The 25,042-nt window shown below is 44.8% G+C and overlaps 1 protein-coding gene and 1 long non-coding RNA gene across 7 annotated transcripts in view; one reads left to right on the forward strand and one right to left on the reverse strand.

Annotated features, from left to right (window-relative positions):
- LOC138744599 (uncharacterized) overlaps positions 1–12,375 on the forward strand; it is a 46,636-nt gene extending 34,261 nt beyond the window's left edge. The window contains exon 3 of the long non-coding RNA XR_011345641.1: positions 12,210–12,375. This is a non-coding gene — a long non-coding RNA (uncharacterized lncRNA). The remainder of the gene's footprint in view (positions 1–12,209) is intronic.
- vac14 (vac14 homolog (S. cerevisiae)) overlaps positions 1–25,042 on the reverse strand; it is a 416,406-nt gene that overhangs the window by 24,565 nt on the left and 366,799 nt on the right. Inside the window, exon 20 of one of the 6 annotated variants that reach the window (XM_069901001.1) lies at positions 2,836–2,905. The exons of 4 other annotated variants lie outside the window; for them this stretch is intronic. In XM_069901001.1, the coding sequence (XP_069757102.1) occupies positions 2,881–2,905 (25 nt within the window). In that variant the 3' untranslated portion in view covers positions 2,836–2,880. Of the gene's footprint in view, positions 1–2,831; positions 2,906–25,042 lie in introns of all 6 variants that reach the window. One more of the 6 variants, XM_069901002.1, reaches the window with a different exon arrangement.

Below are 25,042 nucleotides of genomic sequence, written 5' to 3' on the forward strand. Positions count from 1 at the left end.
ACAACCAATACAATCAGCTACTCTGCCCCTATAGCACAGATACACACATTTTTTTGGCAGTACATACGGTGCTCCAGATGTGGTCTCACCAAACCAGGTGCAAATTTAGTACAAGTTCCTTCCTCCTTTCCAACCCAACTCCGGCCAAAGTCTGACAAACCAGTTCCCTTGATCCAGATGTATGTTTATTTTCTGTCCTGCCTGAAGTCATCTAGGCTCCAAGCACTATAGCATTTGCTATTGCTTCACTATTTGAAATAAATTCTTCTCTTGAGTGAAAGTGAGGGATTGGGATCGCAGACCATGCAACATGACAAGATCATGATGGTGTAATGTGGGAGCTTGGAGAGACAAGGAAATTGCCTAGACAACGCAGGAGATATCAACACACTGACTAACATTCTCAGTAGAACACAAAGTAAGGGTACTGAGAACAAATGATCCTTTTGATATTCAACACGATTATACCTCAGTGCCTGATAAGGAAGTTGGGCCTGTTGGTTCTAAACACGTTGCTCTGCAATTGGATTCTCGTCTTCCTGTCGGGGAGAGCTCAGGCAGTCCGGAACGGAAACAGCACCTCCAAGATCATCACATTGAGCACAGAGCCCCCCTGGGCTTCGTTCACTCTGCTGACCCATGATTGTGTAGCTAAACACAGTTTGAAATACATCAGCAAGTTCAATGACGACACGGCAGTGGTGGGCCTTATCAGTAAGAACAAGGAGGCACCATACAGAGACGAAGTGCAGACACAAACGATTAGTTGCAGAGCACCTGTATCTGAATGTTTAAAAAAAGGATGGTTGTCGACTTCAGGACGGCCCAGGGAGATCACGCTCCGCTGACCATTGACAGCTCTACCATTGAGATCGTCAAGAGTATCAAGTTCCTTAACACCAGTTCCATCGCCATGAAAGCCCAGCAGCTCCTCTACTTCCTGCGAAGGCTGAGGAAAGTTCCACCCTCCATCCTCACTACATTCTACAGAGGATGTATTGAGAGCATCCTGTGCAATTGCATCACCGCCTGCTTTAGAAGCTGGACCATCTTGGACCACAAGACCCTGCAGAGGATAGTGAAGTCAGTGGAAAAGATAATTGGGGAACCTCTTCCTAGCATGAAGGAGATCTACTACACTCGATATAGGCAGAAAGCAATAAACAATGTGAAAGACTCCACATATCCTGCATGTAAACTGTTCTCCCTTCTACCATCTGGCAGGAGATATCGTAGCACTCAGGCTACCATCAAGAGTGGGAAACAGATTTTCCCCCGAGCTGTCAGGTTCCTGAACTCCCAGTATAGATGTGGGTAGTGCTCCATGGACTTTCAGTGTGTCCATCTTAATATATTAATATGTTAACTGCTTTCCTAGCATATCTACGCAAATATGCTCCGTGGTCCTGGAGAAACGATATCTCGTCTTACTATGCGGTATGAATATAAATAAAGTTGACTTTTGGTTCTTCAATGAGGTGTACTTCCAATTGCACTTCATTTTTGCATAAACTGTCATTCAGGATAACATTCTTGCGAAATATTTCCATTTCTGATCTCTGCTCCATAATTAACATCCTATCTCAGCTCTTTTCTAACAAAAATTCTCAGTCTGTTACTTTACTTATGCTAAATGGCAGTAATGTTGGAGGCTGAGGTTTGAACGCTTGAATAAAAAAATCCGACCCAAGGCCTGCACTAACTTTTGACAGGTTGAACTTGTTGTAAAGGAAAACGGTTAATTGAGTGCTAAACGGCAACCAAATCTTCTATTTCCCACACATCTGCCCTGGCCCCCTCCGTCCCAAGATGCAACGAGGACAGAATTTCCCTTGTCCTCACCTACCACCCCATCAGCCTCCAGATCCAACACATTATCCTCAATAATTCCACCTCCAAGCACATCTTTCCCTCCCCTCCCTGCTTTCTGCCTGGACTTCACTCACCGAGACTTCCTTATCCATTCATCCCTTTGTTAGAACAGTTGGTGTAGCGGTTATCACAATGCCTTTACAGCGTCAGTGATCTGTACCGGATCGGGGTTCAAATCCCACACTTTCGGCAAGGAGTTTGTATGTCCTCCCCGTGTCTATGTGGGTTTTCTCTGGGTGCTCTGGTTTCCTCCCACTGTTCAAAACTTACCAGGGGTGTAGGTTAATGAGGTCTAAATTTGGCAGCATGGACTTCTGGGCCGAAATGGTGATTGTCCCCTTGGTACCTACCCCTGTGACCACAGGAGATGCTCCACATGTGCCCACAGTTACTCCCTCACCACCATTTGGGCTCCCAAACAGTCATTCCAAGTGAAGCAACATCTTACTTGTGAATCCGCAGGGGTCATCCTGGGCACCTGGCGCTCCTGTTGTGGCCTCCTCTACAGTAGACAGTCTGGACGTCCAGTGGAAGATTGTTTTGTTAAGCACCTTTGTCCTGTCTGCTGCCTTAGTGGGGACTCCCAGTAGCCATCCCATGCACACCCCATGCCCACACTGACACATCTATTCATGGCCTCATATACTGTCCTACTGAGGCTCCCTGCAAATTGGAGCATCATCAACTCCAACCAGACAGCATTAACTTCAACTTCCCAGTTTCTTTTAGTCCCCTCCCTCGTCCCTCTTGCTCTCTCTTTCCCTCTGTCCCCTTTCCTTCAACTCCATATCCCCTTCACTATTCAGAGAACTAGTCCCTCCCCCATCACCTCAGCTTTTTTCTCCTTTGCCCTCCCACCCATATCTACCGATGACCTCTTCCCTGTGGGCTGGTGCTCTTCCCCCTGGCTATCCTGTCCTCCCTCCAACCCCCCCTCCACACCTTTTATATTCAATCACCTGCCTTTATTTTGCTTGATGAAGAGCTCAGGACCTTGCTTCCTATAGGTCAGGGTTGGCCAAACTTGTTTAACCTAAGAGCCACATACGATAAACTTCAGATGTTTGAGAGCCAACGACATGAAAAAAATATTGTACACATTTTTACTCTTACGTGCACATCTTACAAAAAGTTTATATAAATATTAAGAAATACATGTACATAATAATATTTATTCATGTATACATGTATATAGTATTTAAACTGCTAATTTGTTTTAGTTTAAAAATCAGAAAGTACATATATACATACCAAATGTTTTGTTTATATTGGTAAGTCTATGTTTGGGGAGTCAGGAGCTGGATGGGTGGGTGGGAACGGGTGTTAAGTCCACACTTGGGGAGTCAGGAGTTAGGATGGGAGGGCAGCTGGGGCCTAGGCGAGAGTCAGTAGCCGGGGCATCATGAGGTTGGACAGGAGGGAAGCTGGGGCCTAGGCAAGAGTCCGCGGTCGGGGCGTCAGGAGCTCTGGTGGGTGGGAAGTCGGGGCGTCGGGAGCACTAGAGGGCAGGGGGCCTGGATCACACACTTTGCTAATTTCACTGCCTGCAACACAGCCACACGGACCACCATCAAGCGATTGCAAGCCATGCCCACTGAAACTACCATTGTGAGCACTGGCTCGTACGATTCCTGTCTCAGCCAACATAATCCCATGAGCTGCACATTATACGTTAAAGAGCTGCATGTGGCTCGTGAGCTATGGTTTGACCATCCCGCTCTAGATGCTGTGTGACCTGCTGACTATTTCCAGCTCTTCTGTGTACTGCGCAAGCAAAAGGACACGACAACTTTATCTGGAGAACGAGACATCCTTGCCCAACTTGGGAAGAAAAAGTCTGTCATCACTTAACAACCCCTTACTACTTGATAAGCACAATAAAACCGTTTAAAAGGTTCAGCTGAAAAGTTCCTTGTGTTGGCTGGAAACTCTTTGATGAATGATTTGGGTATCCAGCATGAAGAGACTGTGTACACCAAAAGGCCAATGCTAGATGGTCTTTAAACAATGGAATGGGCATGTATTACTTTATTAAAAACAAGACGTGTTTGAATTCCTCAGCAAGTGTCAGGCAACATCCGTGAAAATAAAAATAGAGTTAATGTTTCAGGCTGAAGACCCTTTGTCAGAATTGTGGGCAATTGTAAATTATATAAGCAGAGCCAGTGGATACCATGGCATGCACAGGCAGTGGGAATGAGGGGGAATGTTTAAGGAAACAAATGAGAGACAGGAGGAGACTACCAAATCTTGTGGGGGTAATCACTGAGGTGCAGGTACTCATTCCTGAGGGAGAAGATCAGGAAAATCCTGAACTTCTAAGAGGGCAAAATGAATGCTGAAAATCCTTCCCCAAATCAGAGCAGAAAACACTTGACACTGGAAGTAAGATGGGCACTCATACTCTCGCTTTACCCCAGATGACTGGGCTGTACCTTGAACATGAGGCTTCTGTCAACATGTTTAACCTGCTTCTTCACTACATTGTACTGTATTTCATTGTAAGATCCAGGGCTGAGGATGCTCTGTGATCATTGGGTTTGAGTTTCAATGCATCTGCATTTATTGCACCATTTTTGAAAAGCAATATCTGAACTTTGCTGATGACACAAAAATCTGTGCTTTGATGCGCACTAAAGGCAAGTTAAAGAAGCAAATCTGCAGATGCTGGGGCCAAGTGCAATACGGGTACCCCCTGACTTGCAACCAATGTGATTTATGTCCACCCACACATTCGACCAAATTTAAAATATGTATTAAAAAAATATAAAATTTATGCGGTTCATGTTGTATTTCACCAACTGTAACAGGGATACAGGGCAATGTAAGAGCCAAAATGTGTGTACTTAACTTGAGTTCCGGACCTGGGACTGGCCATGGCCACCTTGATTCCTGTGCGCATGCACGAGTCTTTGGCTGGCACATGTGGGGTGGGTTTGTGTATTGAAGTTCAGTTGGCACAGGCGCGAGAGTTAAGGGCGCAAATTTAATATCGTCAGGGAGCTTAACTCTTGTGCCTATGCCAACTGAACTCCAATACACGAACCCAACGAAGACTCGCGCAAACGCACAGGAATCAAGATGGCCGCGCCCAGCCCCGGGACCCCAGAACACCGATTAACAAGGGAGAGTGTTCAACTAACACCGAATGTGGAGAGATTTGCTGAGATTGATCAACAAATTCAGGAAGCTTTAAGTTGCCATCATCAAATCTATGATTAAAAAGTTTGCTTCAAGACTTCGGTACTTCATGCGCATGGGCAAAATTCTGACTTGTGTTCATTCCAAGATACAACCAATTCTTTGGTCCCCATTGTGGACATAAGTCGGGGACTGCCTGTACATAAAAATGCGAGAGAAATTCAGGCCACACAGCATCCACTGGAAGTGAAGAATAACCAGTTTATTCCTGATAAAGGGCTCAGTCCCAAAAGATTGATGGCCTTTTCTTCCTATGGATGTCACGTGACCTGCTGAGTGTCTCCAGGACATTTGTGAATTGCAGTGCAGAGGTTACCTGAGTTTGCAACAGGATGTAGACCAGATGGGGAAGTGGGTCAAGGAATGGCTCATGCATTTCAACTCTGAGTAGTGCGGGGTGCTACATTTTGTTAAATTGAACCAGGGCAGGACTTGATCTATTAATGGCAGGGGCCCTAAAGAGTGTTAAGAAGCACAGAGATCAAGGGTGCAGGTACATAGCTCTTTAAAGGTGGCAGTACAGGCAGACAAAGTACTGTAGAGAACATTTGGGATGCTTGCCTTGATCATCTGGGGTGTTGCATCATCATGTTGAAGTTCTACGTGATGTTGGTGAGACCACACCTGGAATATTGTGTGCAGTTTTGTTCATCGAGCTACGGAAAGGATTTACTGCAGAAAGTTGGAAAGGGAACAGAAGAGGCTTGCCAGGTTGTTGCCAGGATTGGAGAAGTTGAGTTATCATGAGAAACTGGAAAAACTAGCTGTTTTCCTTAAAGCATCAGAGATTGGAAGGGGATCTTCCTAGAATAGGAAAGAATCTAAGAAGACAAGATATAACCATTAGGTGAAGGGGTGGTATTTAGAAGGGACATGAGGGGACAGTTCTTCATGCAGAGTGTGGCAGGGACATGGGAGGAGCTGGCAGACGAAATGGTGAAGGCAGGTGCGTTAGCTTCCTTTAAGACACACACTGATGGGAGGGGATTGGAGAGGTGTGGTTCAAATATGGGCAGCAAGGACTAAAACAAGTGGGGATGTTGTTCGGCATGGACAAGCTGGGCTGATTCCATGCTGCAAATTCTATATTTTAGTTTTGCTTGAACTGTTGTTAAATCGGCGGGAAAGCAACGGTTAAAAGTGAATAACTGAAGCAGTGGCCAAGATAAACGTAAAGAATTGAAAATTTGTTTTGATCTACATGTAAGCTGTGATTGGATAGGACTGGAAGACAGGATAGCGTACATGGATGGGTGACAGACCTGCAGGGCAAAGCCAAAAAACGAGATCCAAATGAACAAAACTTTCACTACATTTGTCTTTTTAATCACATACACAAATGTTATTTATTGTAACTTTGCTGACTCGTCATCTCCTGCTGCCATACTCTCCTTTCCCATTTTGATGCTCTTGCTTCTGGAAATGTCTTTTAACATTCTCTACTACTGAGTGAGGTTCAAAACGCAGAACATTGCAGCTTAGGACAGGCCCAAAAGCGCACAATGTTGTGTTGACCTACTTGGCAACAATCTAACCCTTCCCTCCCTCACACCCGTAAACCTCTATTTTTCTTACATTGACCAGTCAATATTCAACCAGTCCCCTTTTCCCCCCTTACCCCATACTCTGGAATGTTTTTATTCAATTAATTCGAGGGGTACTACTTTGCTGGGGGTAGATCTTTTGTGAATTTCCTCATTAAAGGTATATATAACAAACCCAGTGGTATTTTACAAATAGGGAGCTTCTTCCAAGGTTTCTAACAACATGGTTCCCTCATCAACATCTGCTGTAACAGAACCTTGCTGCATACAGATATGCTGGTTCCCCCCACTCCACCTCCCTTAAATCACAGTGAGCAAATTTTAAAGTAACAACTGGCTAAAAGTTGCCTTAGACACAAGGTATGAAAGAAATGCAAAGGGTTTACTTTAGATGCGGTGCACAAAAGTGCCAGAGAAACTCATCAGGCCGTGTCCATAGGAAATAAAGGGTAACAAACCTTTTGGACCTGAGCACTTTGTCAGGACTAAGGATAAACTGGTAGACACCTGAATAAAAAGGTGGGGGAAAAGGAGGGAGGAAAGGGAAGGAGGAGAAGCAAAGACTAACAGGTGGATTACATGGTCACAGAACTTCGGAGCAGCAGAGGGGGTGCAGTAAGAGAGATTCTTACAGAACTCACTACCCCTTTCACACTTGCGTCCCATTAAATCAGCCATTCAGTGTCCTGGGATAGGAATGGGGGTTTGGCTTCTCACACTGGAACACTGAACGCTTTCACACTTGCAAGGAACCATCCCCGGGGTTAGGACTGTTCTACCTTCTACCAATGATGTCATGACGCATCAAGCAATGGCGGACCTGCCCCATATCCTGATCAATGCATTATGATCTTATATTTGAACAACATTAATCATGCATCATTCTAACACAATTAAGCTTTATGTACATCACAGTATGAGCTCTTTCAGCTCCTGTTGTTGTTGTGCCGACCTATATAAACCTTTATAAGGGACTGTGGGAAAGTGCTAGCAATAAATAGGAAAGGCAGACAATTTTAAAAAAGCGTGGATGAGATTCTCGCATTATAGTGCATAATATATAGAGCGTGGGAAAGATGGTAGCGCTATCGCGTACAGTTTATAAATGTTGTGGGAAAAAGCAATAGCGAATCATGGCCTCCCAGAACTCCATGGGGCAGAGAAAGGGCTGTATGTATGGCTGCTTGCATGGAGTACTTATGGAGGGGTTTCTCTGCCGCACGGCAATCTGGGAAGTCAGGTACGCCATCCGTTTTTAACCATGGTCTTCATAAATTGTGCACTATAGCACTACCAACTTTCCCGCGGAGTTTAAAAATTGTCCGCTATTACTATTTAATGCTACTTATTTCCTCTCTCCCTCTCTCCTGCTGTGACTTTCCCACGGCAATGTTTATACCTTCATTTAATTATTTTCTTCCTTCACGTTCCTGCACTCACGCAAAAACTCATTTCAATCCCACAATGCAATTGCTTATTCTACACTTGCCTGATTGCAACACCAGTGTCTGCAGACGCCGGGAATTGTACTAGGGGTCGAAACCGTCATTACCCGGCATCAGATGATGTCATCTGACCCCGGTGTTTAGACAATTTTCCTTTCACACTAGACCAGTGGTTTTCAACCTTTTTCTTTCCACTCACAGACCACTTTAAGTATTCCCTATGCCATAGGTGCTCTGTAATTAGTAAGGGATTGCTTAAAGTGGTCTGTGGGTGGAAAGAAAAAGGTTGAAAACCACTGTTTTAATTGCCCCGAACTAACTCGTTATGTGCATGGTTTCATAACTCCAAAATAAATGGGCCAAAGACAATTTTTCTCAAGCAAAATAGTTAACAATTGGGTCTAGAGCAATGATTCTCAACCTTCCCTTCCCACTCACATCCCACCTTAAGCAATCCCTTACCAATCACAGAACACCAATGACATATGGATTACTTAAAGTGGTCTCTGAGTGGAAAGAAAAAGGTTGAGAACCATTGCACTAGACACTTTAAAGGCCAAATGGTCATTAATTCCTGGGACCACTTGCAAGTGTGAAAGGGGCTTTAGACAAGAGGAGAGCCAGCCAAATGCAGTTGACAAGGAAGTCTGCAGATGCTGGGGTTGAGTGCAATACACAAATGTGCTGGAGAAACTCAGCAGGTCATGCCATATCCACGGGAAGTAAAGGGTCACCAATGTTTAGAGATGTTTTGTTCGACTTCTCTTGTTCACAACTATTGTAGACAAAGCAATAGATTAAACAAAACAAGCCTATAGACACCATCCCATAATACACTTCACTGGTAGGTGACCGAATGGCTTGGAAAAGGTTCAGGAGAATTATTACAATGATAACTAGAGCCACTAGTTCCAGGCTGACACAGATATTGACTGGATTCCATTTTTACAGAAGCCCTCCAGTCGATTTTGCCCATAAAATGAAAAATACACAGAAGTCATTTGATACAGTAACCAGACTTCCACACCTGTGAAAGGCAGCAAAAGCAGATATGACTGATGAGAAAGAAAGAAAAAAACATTCTGGAATATTGGGGTGATGGTTCAAAACTGACTCATCAATGTAAGAAAACTAGAGGGTTATGGGTGTAAGGTCAGGAAGGGTTAGATTGTTGTGGCTTACATAGGTCAGCACAAGAAAGACTGGGGGCTGAAGGGCCTGTAATGTTTTATGTTCCAAACAAATATTAAAAGTGGAGAGAGAGAGAGAGAGAGAGAGAGAGAGAGAGAGAGAGAGAGGGAGAGAGAAAGAGAGAGAACGAAAATGAGTCAGCTGCTCGTTGGGATGAACTTTTGAAGTTAATATGATATTAAGGGAGCTGGTTCATACGTGGGGCGGTCCATTAAGTCGGGTGTTCATAAACATGTCAGATGGCCTGTACTTAAGTCCAATTATTCTAGAACACTATAGATATCAAGGCAATCTGTAAAACAATGCAAGTGCTGGGAAGCCTCTTTGCAGCTAATTTCATTTGGAGAAAACAGGTGGGTATACACTTAAACCATACAAATACTGAAAGAAAACAAATGTCTTGCTTTTCTATTTTTCCTTCCAGAGATTAATGTGACTCTGCTAAGCAGGCTGCTCTGGTATGGGACATCCAGTGCCTCACATGGGAAGCATGCAATCATGTACATCGTAGTTTTGGAATGGAACAGCTGGTCTCATTCCACATTCCAGCATCCGGGAATGTGGTGGGAGAATAGGGGACCTTCCTGTTTTGAATGAGACGGGCCCCTTGGTGATGAATTTGGCAGAGACTTCAACTGCTCTTCACTCAGTCGTTCTAAACACTCTCCTTCACTTCACTGGGATGGGACACAAGTCCAATCACTTAGTCACCTCACCATTTTATGTTCAGCACTCTATTCTCAGGCTGCTATTCTTACATTTTGACCAATAATCCACAAGCCTGGACTAATGATCCTGAGAAAAGAATTCAAATTCCATCTTACAGCTGGGGAATTTTAATTCAACTAATTAATCTGAAATTTAGAAAGCTGGTATTAGTAAGGGCGTCCAGGAAACAACTGGCTTGTAGGGAGATGGTAATGATACTTTGAAACTCTTTGTGAACCAATTATTGCTTTTAGTAGCAAGTAAGTCAGGTCTCAAGTCCACAAATGCCAGCACAGAATCAGGGCCGAAACTCCAATGCGGTACTGAAGATGGGCTTATTTTTAAATATACAGCAATGATAACAGGCCATTTCAGCCCACAAATCTGTGCCTCCCAATTTACACCCAATTAGCCTACTCCCCTGGTATGTTTCGAAAGGTGGGAGGAAATCGGAGCCCCCGGGGAGAACCCACCACGCAGACACGGGGAGAACTCATTTTAGACAGCGCGGGATTCGAACCCTGATCTCGATGGCTGGTGCTTTAAAGGCGTGGTACTCACTGCTACGTTTGGAAAAGGTTTTCAAGCCCAGGCTCATCTGCCCTTTCAAGTGAATGCAAAGGATGCAATAGCAGATATTTCAAAAAGAGTAGAGGAGTTCTGCATGGTTGGCGTAGCGGTTTGTGCCCATACTGTTGCAGTGCCAGTGATCGGGACCGAGGTTTGAATCCTGTGTAACCTGTAAGGAGTTAGTATGTTCTCCCCACGTCTGCGTGGGTTTTCTCTGGGGGCTCTGGTTTCCTCCCACTGTTCAAAAACGTAACTGGGGTTGTAATTGGGCAAGATGGGCTCATGGACCGAAATGCTGTAAATTGTAGAATGAATAGTCAAGGCACCATCATTAAGGTTAGTTGGTCATTCCACTTCTTGGTTGAATCTTGCTATGGATAGGTTGGGCTGCTACATTCTCCTTTAAAGCATCTAAACTTCATGGTCTTGAATCCCATTATCTGGAAGTGTTCAGCATCCAGTTCATTCATTGGGCAGGAACGTGAGCTGGGAGCACAGAATACGAGAAGAGTGTTCGGTCAGAGCCAGAGTTCTGAACTGAAGGTAGAGTGGTGTTGTCCAGGGTGGGTGTTCGGTAGAATTCAGTGGAACACAGACATTGTATTGTAGTAAAAACACAGCCGCTCTTATAGTGTCCATAACAGGTAAAGATATATTATCAACATTTTGGGCCTGAGCCCTTTAAGGTATAAGCAAAAAGCAGGAAGGCAATGGAGGAAATAGAGGAAAGGAGACAGGGGATGAAGGTAGGTGAAACTGGAGAAGTCGATGTTAATTCCATAGGTTTGGAGGGTGCTCAGATGGAAGATGAAGTATTATTCCTCCAATTTCTTAGTCTCAGTCTGGCAGTACTTGACACCATAGACAAACATGTCAGCAAAGGAATGGGATGGGGAATTGAAATGGGCAGCCACTGGGAGATCTACGCTCAACAAAGCGATCTCCCAGTCTGTGCCCAGTCTCTCCGATGTAGAGGAGACTACAATTGGAACACTGGATAGAATGGCCAGAAACTTGATCACAGTGTTTGTACATCACCACTTGCTTTGACAGGCAAGTCAAAACCTGCTGGGTTCTATTTCCCATTCTCTTTGAATTCACAGGATTAAGATGTGTGACATGTTTAAGAAAAGGGAAACTTTAGTAAACTTGGGTATTACTAGTATAACATCCAATAATCTGGAAATTACAATAGTCTATGTTGGAGGGTGCAGGATTATCAGAATTAACGGCATTTACTGGTTAAGAAGCATTTATGAGTCTTAAAATTGTACTAGTCACTTTAAAGAGAGGCAAGAATGGATCTCGAACCACTGGAAAATGACATTGAACAACCAACAAAATGCGGATGGACTGAATAGGTATTTTGCATCAATCTTCACTGACGTGCCAGAAATTTGAGAGTCAGTAATGAGTGTAGTCACTATTAGTAAGAAGGTGCTTGGGAAATAGAAGGGTCTGCAGGTGGATAAATCACCTGGACCAGATGGACTAAACCCAGGGTTCTGAAAGAGGTACCTGAAGAGAAAGTAATGATCTTTCAGAAATCACTCGAGTTAGGAATGGGGCCAGAGAACCGGAAAATTGCAAATGTCACTCCTTCCTTATTCAGAAGGGTGGAAAAAGAATGGAAATTATAGACTGGTTAGTCTCACTTTTTGCTTATTACTTCCAACAGATTTATCAGGCAAGATCTTCCCTGAAGGAAACCATGCTCTTCTCTATCTTATCTTGTGATGAGAGTCAAGAACAGGGATGCAGTGTTGCCAGAACTCACCGGAGCGCCGCTCCAGCACCTCTGTTTAAAAAAATGGCAAAATAAATAAACAGAGAATTTTAACTAATGAGGAATTTAACAGCGGCCGCGTATTAATTACAGTCAGGGTTGGCATCCTGGAGCTCCCCCCACCCTCCACTGAGCACTATTCAGTACATACAAGGAACCTGTTTCTTCCATGACCAGTTCAATTGTCCTCCTTCCTCGTCCTACCGTTCATTCTCAATTATACAGCGCTAAATACAACATGGCGCCCACCAAGGCCAGGTCTTGCAAGATCTTCCTGTCACTGTTTATTTTGATGCATTGGCCATCCCTGCCATAGGCACTATTTTGCATAGATACGCCGGTTTCCCCACCCCCAGTTACCCTAATGTCCCACTATTAGATTTGTTCTGATGTTGACTCTGAATTCAGGGAATTTTACGGAAGCAGGTGTTGGGGTGGGGAATGGGGAGAGGAGGTAATGGCTTTCAACTCCATTCTCTGGACTTTTTCCCCGGAACACTTAATTAACTTCCTAATCAAGAATATATCCATCTCCACCTTAAATATCACCAATGACTTGGCCTCCACAGCCATCTGTAGCAACAGCTTCCACAAATTCACCACCCTCTGGTCCCAAACTCTCCCACCATAGGAAACATCCTCTCCAGGTTACCCTATCCAGGGTCGGGACCCTTTCTTGAGATTGGGAAATGTTGCTCGAATCTAGTGCTACTCGAGTCAGGTTCATTCTGTGGATGGTGACGGTGTGAGTGGGAAATATCTGTCCACATATCCAGGGCCTGCAAAAGCTGCCCCCACACTCTGGAGCTGTACTTGGGGGGTCACCTCTGAGAGGCAGATCACTGATGAATACTGCTAGTGCAGGAGGAGGGTCCTTCACTCAGAGATGAAACATTTTAGGTCTGACAATCAGGCACACTTTTTATTTTTCTATCCACTGTCTGCGAAGAGGAATGTTGGTCACATTAACAGATAGATTGAAGCTCTTACTCTCTGCAGCACTGTTATATAACACAACTTTCTGAACATCACCTTGGAAACCACAGAAATTTTATCTCAATATGTGCTGACCGGCTGCATCACAATCTGGTATGGGGACTCCAATCCCTGTAAATCTCTGCAAAAGGTAGTGGACACAGCCCAGAACATCACAGACAAAACCCTCCCCACCATCGAGAACTGCCATCGGAGAGAAGCAACAGTCGTCAAGGATCCACATCACCAAAAACATGCTCTGTTCTCACTGCTGCCATCACGAAAGAGGTATCGGTGCCACAACACTCACACCATCAGGTTCAGGAACAGCTGCTACCCCTCCTCCATCAGACTCCTCAACGACAAACTCAATCAGGGACTCATTTAAGGACTCTTACTTCTGCACTTCATTATGTTTTTCCCTCTGTATCATACAGTCAGTTTGTTTACATTTCTTTATTTGTGTAAATGTGTATCTTACATACAGTTCTTTTTTGCACTATCAGTAAGTGATAATTCTGCTTTGCCCGCAGGAAAAAGAATCTCCAAGTTATATATGAGGTCATGCATATATTCTGACAATAAATTTGAAAACTAAATCTAATCTACCTGATGCATAATAAAATCAAAATCTACCATCACTGGGGAAGGGTCAATACAAGGCTGTAGATAATGTTCCTGACTTAATTCCGAACAGTATTCTCATTGCTGTACCATTCCCAACTATTTTAGGATATCTTTAGTGGACAAAATGGAATAGGAATCATTGTTCAATGGAAAGAAAATTGTACAAGGATGAAAAGAGAACAAGGCTCAAATACATAATACCTTGAAGCCTAAAGCCTAAACTTCTGCCTCCACCACTCCTAGCAATGCATTCCAGGCACCTGCCACTTTCAGGGTAAAAAGAATTACCTCTGATGTCCCCTTTGAACTTTCGTCCCCTTTCCATACCTTCAATGGGGTACCCGAGATTATCAGCCTGGGAAAATGATAATGGCTGTCCACCAATCTATGCCTCTCATTGTTCTATTAAGTCACCTCTCTTCCTTCGTCGCTCCAAAGACAAAAACCCCAGCTTGGAAAGCCTTACTCTGTAACACTTGTTCCCGATTCCAGTCAACATCCTGGTAAACCACCTCTGCACCTGCTCTAAAAGCTTCTCTATCATTGCTGTAATGAGGTGTGGTTCGACTAGTTTTATAGAGCTGCAACAGAACCCCTTTAACATTTCACTCTTAACCCATGCCCTCTCGTTCTTGTCTCACCAAACCTCTCTCAACACTCTGTTGGCTGTGGGTTGCTGGGGGCTGGCTCAAGATTGGCTGAAGAGGTACCAGGTATCGGAATTGAGATGCGAGAGGGCGCTGAAGTGTTCCTGATCGTATTGGAGGTTTGAATCTGGACACCGAGTTGCTGATGGTTTGGACTGGGCTCTGTGTGGCTGTTGGCTGTGGGAACATTGGAGGCAAATCTATGGTGGGGGCGAGGGGTATCTCTTTTCACAAGATCATAAGTCAAAGGAACAGAAGCAGGCCACTAGGCCCATCGAATCTGTTCCGTAAATCTACACTAAGCTACTCTACACTAGTTCGGGCAAGGAGTCGGAGGCGGTGGCGATTCAGAGCTCGGGCGAATGTTGAGAGGAGGAGATTGGAGAGGTTGAGGGGTTAATTGGTCAAGAGCCAATAAAAGGAGGGTAGTTATTATGGAGCGGCCAGCGAGGAGCGGCCCAGTGAGTGAGTGGCCCGGTGAAGGAGTGGGGTTTCGAGGCTTTGGCTCGAGAGGCTTCAGCGAGCAGAGGGTGAGAATGAGCATATTTGAATTGAGGTAAAACGGTCACATTTAATTTAATATATATCTTTTTATATTTACTCTGGTAAGGTACAAGGAGAAGGAGGAAGGATGAGTGTGAGGGCAGTTTTCTGCTCCCTTTGTCAAATATGGGAAGTCATGGAGTCTTCTAACCTCCAGGATGTCCACGTGTGCACTAAGTGTGCTGAGGTGCAGTGTCTAAGGGACTGAGTTAGGGACCTTGAGCTCCAGCTCAATGACCTCACTTTGATCAGGGAGAGCAAGGCCATCATAGATAGGAGTTATAGTCAGGTGGTCACACCTGGCCCATAGGAGGAGGGGCAATGGATTACTGTTAGGAGGAAGAAAGAAAAGTTGGGCTCCAGAGAGAGCATCTGAGCCTAAAATCCTCAGAAATAGGTACTCCTCCTTGAGTACTGAGGAAGGGGATAGTCAGGCTAAGGTAGGCAGAGGTGTAGGGTCAGCCTCTGTAGCCCAGAAAGGAAGTAATAGGAAGAATAGGGCGATAGTTATAGGGGACTTGCTGGTGAGGTGGATGGACAGAGGTTTTAGTGGACGAGATAAAGAAAACCGGTTAGTGGTTTGCCTCCCTGGTGCCAGGGTCTGGAATGTGGCTACACATGTCCAGAACATCCTAAAGGAAAAAGGGAAAGAGCCTGAGGTTGTGGTTCATGTCGGTACCAACGACATTGGTAGGAAGGAAGAAGTGGACCTGTAAAATTAATATAAGGAGTTAGGCAGGGAGCTCAGAAGAAGGACCACTAAGGGTGTAATCTCTGGATTACTGTGCCCCGCTATAGTGAGGGCAAAAATAGAGTCAGGTGGAGATTGAATGTGTGGCCGAAGGGGTGGAGTAAAAGACAAGGTTTTAAGTTCTTGGACCACTGGGACTGTTTCTGGGGGAGATGGGACCTATACTGTAAGGAAGGGTTACATCTAAATCCCAGAGGTACCAGTCTCCTGGCAGGGGCGTTTGCTCGGGCTTTAAACTAGTAGGGTTGAGGACAAGGGTTCATGTCTGGGAGGAGAGCAAGAACAGAGTTTTTAGGCAAAGAAAAAAAGGCTTTTTCACACAATCTGGAGGTGGAACAGCAGCAGGTAATAAATAGTGGCCATAGTAACAATTGTAGAGAGGGTGAGAGGCAGAAAGTTACATGTGGAAGATCTCTGAGATGCATTTATTTCAATGCAAGGAGTGTGGTAAACAAGGTAGATGAACTAATGGTGTGGATTGACGTGTGGCGTTATGATGTGATAGCAATTTGTGAGACAGGGTTGAAGGAAGGTTGTGACTGTCAGTTAAATATTCCGGGATTTCGCTGCTTTAGATGTGACAGAATTGGTGGGGTACGAGGGGGGGGTGTGGCATTGCTTGTCAGGGAAGATATTACAACGGTGCTGAGGCAAGATAGACTGGAGGACTCAACGTGGGAGGCTCTGTGAGTTGAACTAAAAAATAAGAAAGGTGAGGCTACAAATATAGGGGTATATTATAGGCTGCCAAAGAGGATAGGGAACTGGAAAAGCAAATGTGCAGGGAAATAGCTGAGATGTGTAGTAGAAATAGGGTTGTAATAGTTGGGGATTTCAATTTTCCTAACATTGATTGGGAAACACAATCAGTGAGAGGGCAGGATGGCTTAGACTTTATGCAATGTATTCAGGATTGCTTTTTACATCAGTATGTTGAGGTGCGTACTAGAGGGGAGGCAGTGTTAGATCTATTGTTAGGGAACGGAATAGGGCAGGTGACGGAAGTGTGCTTTGGTACGAACTTTGGATCCAGTGATCATGGGTCCATTAGCTTCAACTTAAATATGGAAAGAGATAGGTCGGGTCCGAGGTTGAAGGTCTTCGAGTGGGGGAAGGGCAGATTTGAAGAAATGAGAAGGGATTTGCATAAAATTATATGGGCTGATCTTTTTTCTGGAAAGGATATAGAGGAGATTTGGAGAGTATTTAAAGAAGAGATATTGAGAGTACAGGATCTTTACGTGCCAGTCACATCGAAAGGCAAGGCCAAAAGCTTAAGGGAACCGTGGTTTTCTGGAAAAATTAGGAAGTTAGTTTGGGATAAGAGGGGGGCATTTACTAAATTTAAGAAGCAAAAAATGGGATGATATATGATTATTACATAGATTATAGAAAAAACCTGAAGAAGGAAAGTAGAAAGGCAAAAAGAAGGTATGAGATGCCAATAGCTGATAAGGTAAAAGTGAATCCTAAGGGTTTTTACAGATTTGTGAATAGTAAAAGGAGGGTTAAGGATAGAATAGGACCGCTGGAAAATGAGAGCGGTGAACTGTGCGAGGAACTGTATCAGATGGAAGAGATATTAAACGATTTTTTCTCATCTGTGTTCACGAAGGAAAAGGACATTGGACTATGTGAGATAAGTGAGGCTAGTTATAGAAAAGATAGGGATTAGTCAAGAGAGGGCTTTGGAGCTTCTAGGGTCAGTAAAAGTGGATAAGTCTCCTGGTTCTGATGGGATTTTCCCCAGGACGTTAAGGGAGGTCAGGGAGCAAATAGCGGAGGCACTGTCAGTGATTTTTCAACGATCACTGGAGGAGGGTATGGTGCTGCAGGATTGGAGGGTAGCTAATGTAGTTCCATTGTTTAAAAAAGGCATGAGGTGTCGGCCAAGTAATTATAGGCCTGTAAGTTTGACTTCGGTGGTAGAGAAAGTTATGGAGGGTATTCTTAGAGATGGTGTGTATAAATATCTGGATAGGCAGGGATTGATCAGGAGCACCCAGCATGGGTTTATGAAGGGGAAGTCATATTTGATGAACCTTGTTGAATTTTTCGAAGTGACAAGAAAGGTGGATGAAGGTAGGGCAGTTGATGTAGTTGATCTGGATTTTAGTAATGCTTTTGATAAGGTTCCACATGAAAGGTTAGTAAGGAAGGTTCAGTCACTAGGGATTAATAGAGAAATAGTAAGATGGGTTCAGAGGTGGCTGGAGGAGAGAGAGCAGAGGGTCATGGTGGACAACAGTCTGTCCGGATGGAAACCTGTTTCAAGTGGCATGCCTCAAGGATCAGTGCTAGGTCCCCTGTTGTTTGTAATTTACATTAATGATTTGGATGATGGGGTGGTTAACTGGGTAAGTAAATACTCAGACAATACGAAAATAGGGGGAGCGTGGATAGCGAGGAAGGTTTTCAGGGATTACAGAGGGATTTGGTTTGTCTGGAAAATTGGGCTGAAAGATGGCAGATGGAATTTAAAGTAGAGAAGTGTGAGGTGCTTTATTTTGGAAAAAATAATCAAAATAGGACATATGTAGTAAAGGGGATGACCTTGGGGAATGCACAAGAACAAAGAGGACTTGGAGTTATGGTGCAGTATTCCTTGAAGGTGGGTTCCCATGTTGACAGGGTGGTTAAAAAGGCATTTGGGTATGCTGGCCTTCATAAATCATCGCATAGAGTATAGGAGCTGGGAAGTGATGCTGCGACTGTTTAAGGCATTGGTGAGGCCAGTTTGGAGTATTGTATTCAGTTCTGGTCTCCAAATTATAGGAAGGATGTAGACAAGGTGGTGGAGAGGGTGCAGAGAAGATTTACAAGGATGTTGCCTGGCTTAAAATACCTAGAGAACAGAGAAAGATTGAAAAGGTTAGGACTTTATTCATTGGAACGTAGACAGTTGAGAGGGGATTTGATAGAGGTGTTTAAAATTATGAAGGGAATAGATAAACTAGATGCAAGTAGACTCTTCCCCCTGAGTGCAGGGGAGGTTGAAACAAGAGGACACACGTTGAGGGTAAGGGGGCAAAATTTTAGGAGAAACATTAGAGGATGCTTCTTCACTCAGAGAGTGGTGGCTGAATGGAATAAGGCGGGGGGATCTAGCGAAGTTGTTTGAGTGAACCGGCGTGGACTTGAAGGGCCGAGATGGCCTGGTTCCATGCCATAAACTGTTATATGGCTAGCTTTCCAGCCTTTTCCCCATATCCCTTGATACCCTCACTAATGAGATACTTGTCTATTTCTTGATCTGGCCTCCACTGCTGAATGCGGCACAGATCCACGACCCTCTGGCTAAAGAAGTTCTTCCTAATCTCTGTTTTAAATGGATAACTTCTAGCTTTCAACCCCTTGTCCAAGGGAAACATCTTACCCGCATCCACCCTATCTAAACCTTTCAAAATACGAAATGCCTCTATAAGAGCTCCTCTCATTCTCCTATACTCCAATGAATACAACCCAAGAGGTGCCAAACAGTCCTCGTACTTAAGCCCCTGCATTCTTGGAATCATCCTAGTAATTCTCCTCTGCACCCTCTCTTACAACATCACATCCTTTCTAAGATAGGGGGCCCAAAATTGCACTCAGTTCTCCAAATGAGGCCTCACCAGTGCCCCAGAGAGTCTCATCAACACTTCTTCTTCTGGCTAATAATCCTATAGAATGAGTTTGTGGGGTTTTATATGAGGATACCCACTCCTCAGAAAGGAACAGCGTGAGCATGTATGAATTTAGGTGAGAAGGGGGTTGCACAGGTCCAGACCCACCCTCTTGACTTCCCTTCCCAGATCCAGCAGCACGGTGAGGTCCAAGATGGCCAGGGGATGTTCTGTCTCAGTGAATGGCCTGACCAAGGTTTTATGCAAAGGGATGCCCTTTCCGCACTTCATGGAACGTGTTTGCTAGACGGCTGTTGACTCCACGAGTGGGTTTGTCTGCCCTTTGACAGGTCTTGTTTCTCACCCTACAGGCTGTCTCGCCACCCTCTACACCAGGCAAGCCTGGTGGGGGAGCCGGTGTAGTCGCTGACCTCCCGACGATGCGACAGGTAGTACTGGGCTACAGGGTATCAGTAGCACTCAGAAGAGTGACCTGACACTCAAGGACTTAATATTGGAATGTGTGTCGACGGGCAAAAGGTGAGGCATGGATGTGGTGGGCTGAAGGGCCTACTTCATGCTTTATGGCTTGATGACGATAACAAGCACAAAGCTATTTTAGTTTGAACAATATTCTCATTTGCCATGCTCATGTGTAAACAATGCACTCAATCATTCTCATTTATGAAACTGATTAGATGGATGTAATGGCAATGACCATCAGGTCTTAGCAGCTGTTCTTCTTTTAACTTCTATCTCCCTGAGACATAAAGGGTTTGGCTTTATCCCAGACCCTTTCCCAAGCCCTGGCCTTGGACTTCACTTCTCCCCCTGGAAACTTAGCAGGATGAATTATGCTTGCAAAGGGTAAAAATTTAACCTTTTCAGTTGGGATAGCCAGCATTTAGGAAAGGCAGTGGATGTGGTAGGTCAGGTTAAGCTCACGTCACTGCTCCCTGAATTGGCCGCAGTCTTCATGTGGGACACTGGTTCTTAATAACCCATGTATTCCAAGGTTAAGCGCACCAGCACAAGCAAATCAAGGGTAATTACCATGTTTAGAATTCACAGAACACCCAGGTTAAAAAAAACCATATGATGTAAGAGCAGAATTGGGCCATTCATCCCATCGGGTCTGTTCTACCATTCAAATCATGGCTGATGTATTTTTCCTTTCAACCCAATTTTCTTGCCTTCTCCTATAATCTTTGACAACATTACTGATCAAGAACCAATCAATCTCCACCTTAAATTACACCCAAAGACGAGACCTCCACAGTCGCCCGTGGAAGCAAATTCCAGATTTACCACCCCTGGCTGAAGAAATTTACCTTGAAAGGCTCAACCTGAAATGTCGGTTATGTATTTTTACTTTTGCTACATAAAGGTCGGGTCAGATACAGCAATGAGCTCTCTGAACCCTTCTCCATTAACAATGGCGTGAAGCAAGGCTGTGTTCTCGCACCAACCCTCTTTTCAATCTTCTTCAGCATGATGCTGAACCAAGCCATGAAAGAACCCAACAATGAAGACGCTGTTTACATCCGGTACCGCACGGATGGCAGTCTCTTCAATCTGAGGCGCCTGCAAGCTCACACCAAGACACAAGAGAAACTTGTCCGTGAACTACTCTTTGCAGATGATGCCGCTTTAGTTGCCCATTCAGAGCCAGCTCTTCAGCGCTTGACGTCCTGCTTTGCGGAAACTGCCAAAATGTTTGGCCTGGAAGTCAGCCTGAAGAAAACTGAGGTCCTCCATCAGCCAGCTCCCCACCATGACTACCAGCCCCCCACATCTCCATCGGGCACACAAAACTCAAAATGGTCAACCAGTTTACCTATCTCGGCTGCACCATTTCATCAGATGCAAGGATCGACAATGAGATAGACAACAGACTTGCCAAGGCAAATAGCGCCTTTGGAAGACTACACAAAAGAGTCTGGAAAAACAACCAACTGAAAAACCTCACAAAGATAAGCGTATACAGAGCCGTTGTCATACCCACACTCCTGTTCGGCTCCGAATCATGGGTCCTCTACCGGCACCACCTACGGCTCCTAGAACGCTTCCACCAGCGTTGTCTCCGCTCCATCCTCAACATCCATTGGAGCGCTTACACCCCTAACGTCGAAGTACTCGAGATGGCAGAGGTCGACAGCATCGAGTCCACGCTGCTGAAGATCCAGCTGCGCTGGATGGGTCACGTCTCCAGAATGGAGGACCATTGCCTTCCCAAGATCGTGTTATATGGCGAGCTCTCCACTGGCCACCGTGACAGAGGTGCACCAAAGAAAAGGTACAAGGACTGCCTAAAGAAATCTCTTGGTGCCTGCCACATTGACCACCGCCAGTGGGCTGATAACGCCTCAAACCGTGCATCTTGGCGCCTCACAGTTTGGCGGGCAGCAACCTCCTTTGAAGAAGACCGCAGAGCCCACCTCACTGACAAAAGGCAAAGGAGGAAAAACCCAACACCCAACCCCAACCAACCAATTTTCCCTTGCAACCGCTGCAATCGTGTCTGCCTGTCCCGCATCGGACTTGTCAGCCACAAACGAGCCTGCAGCTGACGTGGACTTTTTACCCCCTCCATAAATCTTCGTCCGCGAAGCCAAGCCAAAGAGAACATAAAGGACAGTTTGACTAGCTGAGTTTCTCCAGCATTTTGTGTTTTTAAATTTCTCCTCATTCCTGCACCAAAGGGACACCCTTTTGTTTTGGGGTTGTGCCCTCTGGTCCTAGACTCTCTCATAACTGAAAACATATTCTTCATGTCTACTCAATCTAGTCCTTTTAATATTCTGTATGTTTCAAGGAGGTCCTCCCCCTTCACCCTTCAAAAAACCAGTGAGGACACACCCAGAGTCATCAAAGACCCCTCATACATTAATTCCCTTGTGTCCAAGATCACTCTGGACCCTCTCCAACACCAGAACATTAGAAATGGGGTCCAAAACTGCTCACCGTATTCCAAATGTGGTTCAACCATTGCCTGATAATGCCTCAATGTTGCTTTTATATTCTAGTTCATTCAAAATGAATGCTAACATTGCATTTATTTGCCTTCCTTGCTACTGGATTAACCTGCAAATGAACCTCTAGGGAATCATGCACCAAGATTGCCAAGTCCATTTGGACCTCTGCTTTCTGAATTCTCTATAGACTTTATTCATGCAACCAAAGAGCATGCTGCATTCTATCTTCCACTTCTTTGCCCAACCTGTCCACTTGTCTTTGTATCCTGTGCAAACCTGGCCACAGAGCCATCAATTCCATAATCTAAATCATTTATGTAGAGCGTGAAAAGCAGCGGTCACAATACAATCCCTGCTGAATGCCATTTATCACCAGCAGCCAGCCAGGAAAGGCCTCCTTGATTCCCTCTCTTTACCCTATCACTCAGCTCATCTTTCTATCCACAGTCTCACCTTATTTTATTTTAGAAGGCTCACATGTGGCACCTTGTCAAAGGTTTTCTGAAAATCTAAATAAACAACATCCATTGACTCTCTTTTGTCCATCCTGCTCGTTACTTCTTCAAAGAATTCCAACAGAGTAATTAGGCAAGATCTCCCCTGAAGGGAACCAGGCTGACTTCTATCCTTTTCATCTTGTGCTTTCGTACCCCGAAACCTCATCCTTAATAATAGACACTAGAATCTTTCCTGCAACTGAAGTCAGACGAACCATGTATTTTGTCTCTCTCCCTTCTTAAGTAGAGGAATGACATTTGTAATTTTCCAGTCCTCTGGAACCACTCCCGACTCTAGTGATTCTTGAAAGATCATTATTAGTGCGCTCACAATCTTTCTTTCCTTCTCCATGGGTGCAGTTCATCTAGTCCAGATGACTTGTCCACCTTCAGTCCCTTCTGGTTCCCAAGCACCTTCTCCTTGGTAATAATGATGACACTTACTTCTATCCCTGTACTCTCTCGAATTTTTGGCACGTCGCGTGTGTCTTCCACAGTGAAGATGTACAAAATACCTATTCAGTTCAATAATTTGAATTGTAGCCAGAAACTCTTGCCATTTCTGTCCTACCACCTTCCCAGCTGGGGTACCCCTCCAATCAACTTTGGCCAGATCCTCTCTCATGCCTCCGTAGTTACCTTTACCCAATAATAACACTGACACATCTGACTTCAGCATCTCCCTCTCAAACTGTAGAGTGAATTCAAACATATTATGATCACTACCTCCTCAGGGTTTCTTTACGTTATAATCCAATCTGGTTCATTGCACGGCCCCAACTCCAGAATTACATTTTATCCTTGACTTAACCAGAGGCTCCTCTAAACAGCCATCTCGTCGACATTCCACAAATTCCTTCTCCAACCTGATTTCTCAGTGTGCCTACATATTGACCACTGCAATATTGCTTTTTTTACATGTCTTCTCAAACTCCTGTTGTCATTTGCACCCTACATCTTGGCTACTATTTGGAGGTCAGTGTGTAGCTTCCATCAAAGTCTTTCTGTCCTTGCAGCTTCTCAACTCTTATCCACAAGGATTCTACATCTTCTGATCCTATGTTACTTCTCGTGAAGGATTTAATTTCATTTTTTACTAACAGAACCATCTTACTCCCTCTTCCCACCTACCTGTTTGTTCGATGGGATGCATACGATCTATGTGTAATAGTTGAGTTTTTTGGACCAATTTTTCGGGTTAAAGTTGGGGGGGGGGGGTCAACTTTTACACAGGTCATACTTTTGATTGTGGTAAGTACCTGTGTTGTTCAGGGCATTGAGTGCTCAGATGGCTGAGACTGGGTGGTAAGTCCGTGTTAGGGATCTCAGGAGCTTGGGGCGTTGGGAGCTCCGGTGGGCAGGTGGCTGGGGCCTAGCAGTCTGTGGCCAGAGCGTCGGGAGGTCTGGTGGCCGGAGCGAGATCTGCGATCGGGGTGTCAGAAGCTCGGATGGGTGGGTGGTCAGGGCGTCGGGAGCTCAGATTGGCGGCGGTCGGGGCATCGGGAACTCAGCTGGGCGTGTGGCCCGGGCCAAAAATAGGGGGGGTTGACTATTACACTGGATTGACTATTACACAAATATATACGGTATCTTTGGTTAAGCTCCCAGCAGTGATCCTCCTTCAGTCAAGTCTTTGCTCTGTCCATTTCTAACTGTGGTTTTAGCAGATCTTCCTTGTTTCAAACACTGCGTGCATTCATGTGTTCAGTCTCGTGTTCGGCAGCCTTCTCACATTGTTGAAGTTCTTATCCTTTTCTAAACGTCCTATTCTTTTAAAAAAAATTCTGGAGACTTCAATCAGCAGGACCATTACTCTGAAGAGAGAACTTTCCATGAAATACATCAGAAAATGATAGAAATAACCTCAGGGAAGCTCCAGTAGAGAGAGAATCAATTAATGTTCCAGACTGGAGCCCCACTCAGGAGGCCGCAGATGGTGGAATCGGAAGCTAAACGCAATCGCTGGAGGAACTCAACGGGTAAAGTAGCACCAGTGGGAGAGAAAGAATGGTCAATGCTTTTCATCGAGACTAAGAATGTAGAAAAGAGAAGCTAGTGTAAAGAGGAGAGGATGGGAAGAGCAGGATAGGGGCTAATCTGTGGAGGTA

The sequence above is a fragment of the Narcine bancroftii genome, chromosome 10 (genome assembly GCF_036971445.1).
Source record: "Narcine bancroftii isolate sNarBan1 chromosome 10, sNarBan1.hap1, whole genome shotgun sequence".
NCBI classification, from domain to species: Eukaryota; Metazoa; Chordata; class Chondrichthyes; order Torpediniformes; family Narcinidae; genus Narcine; species Narcine bancroftii.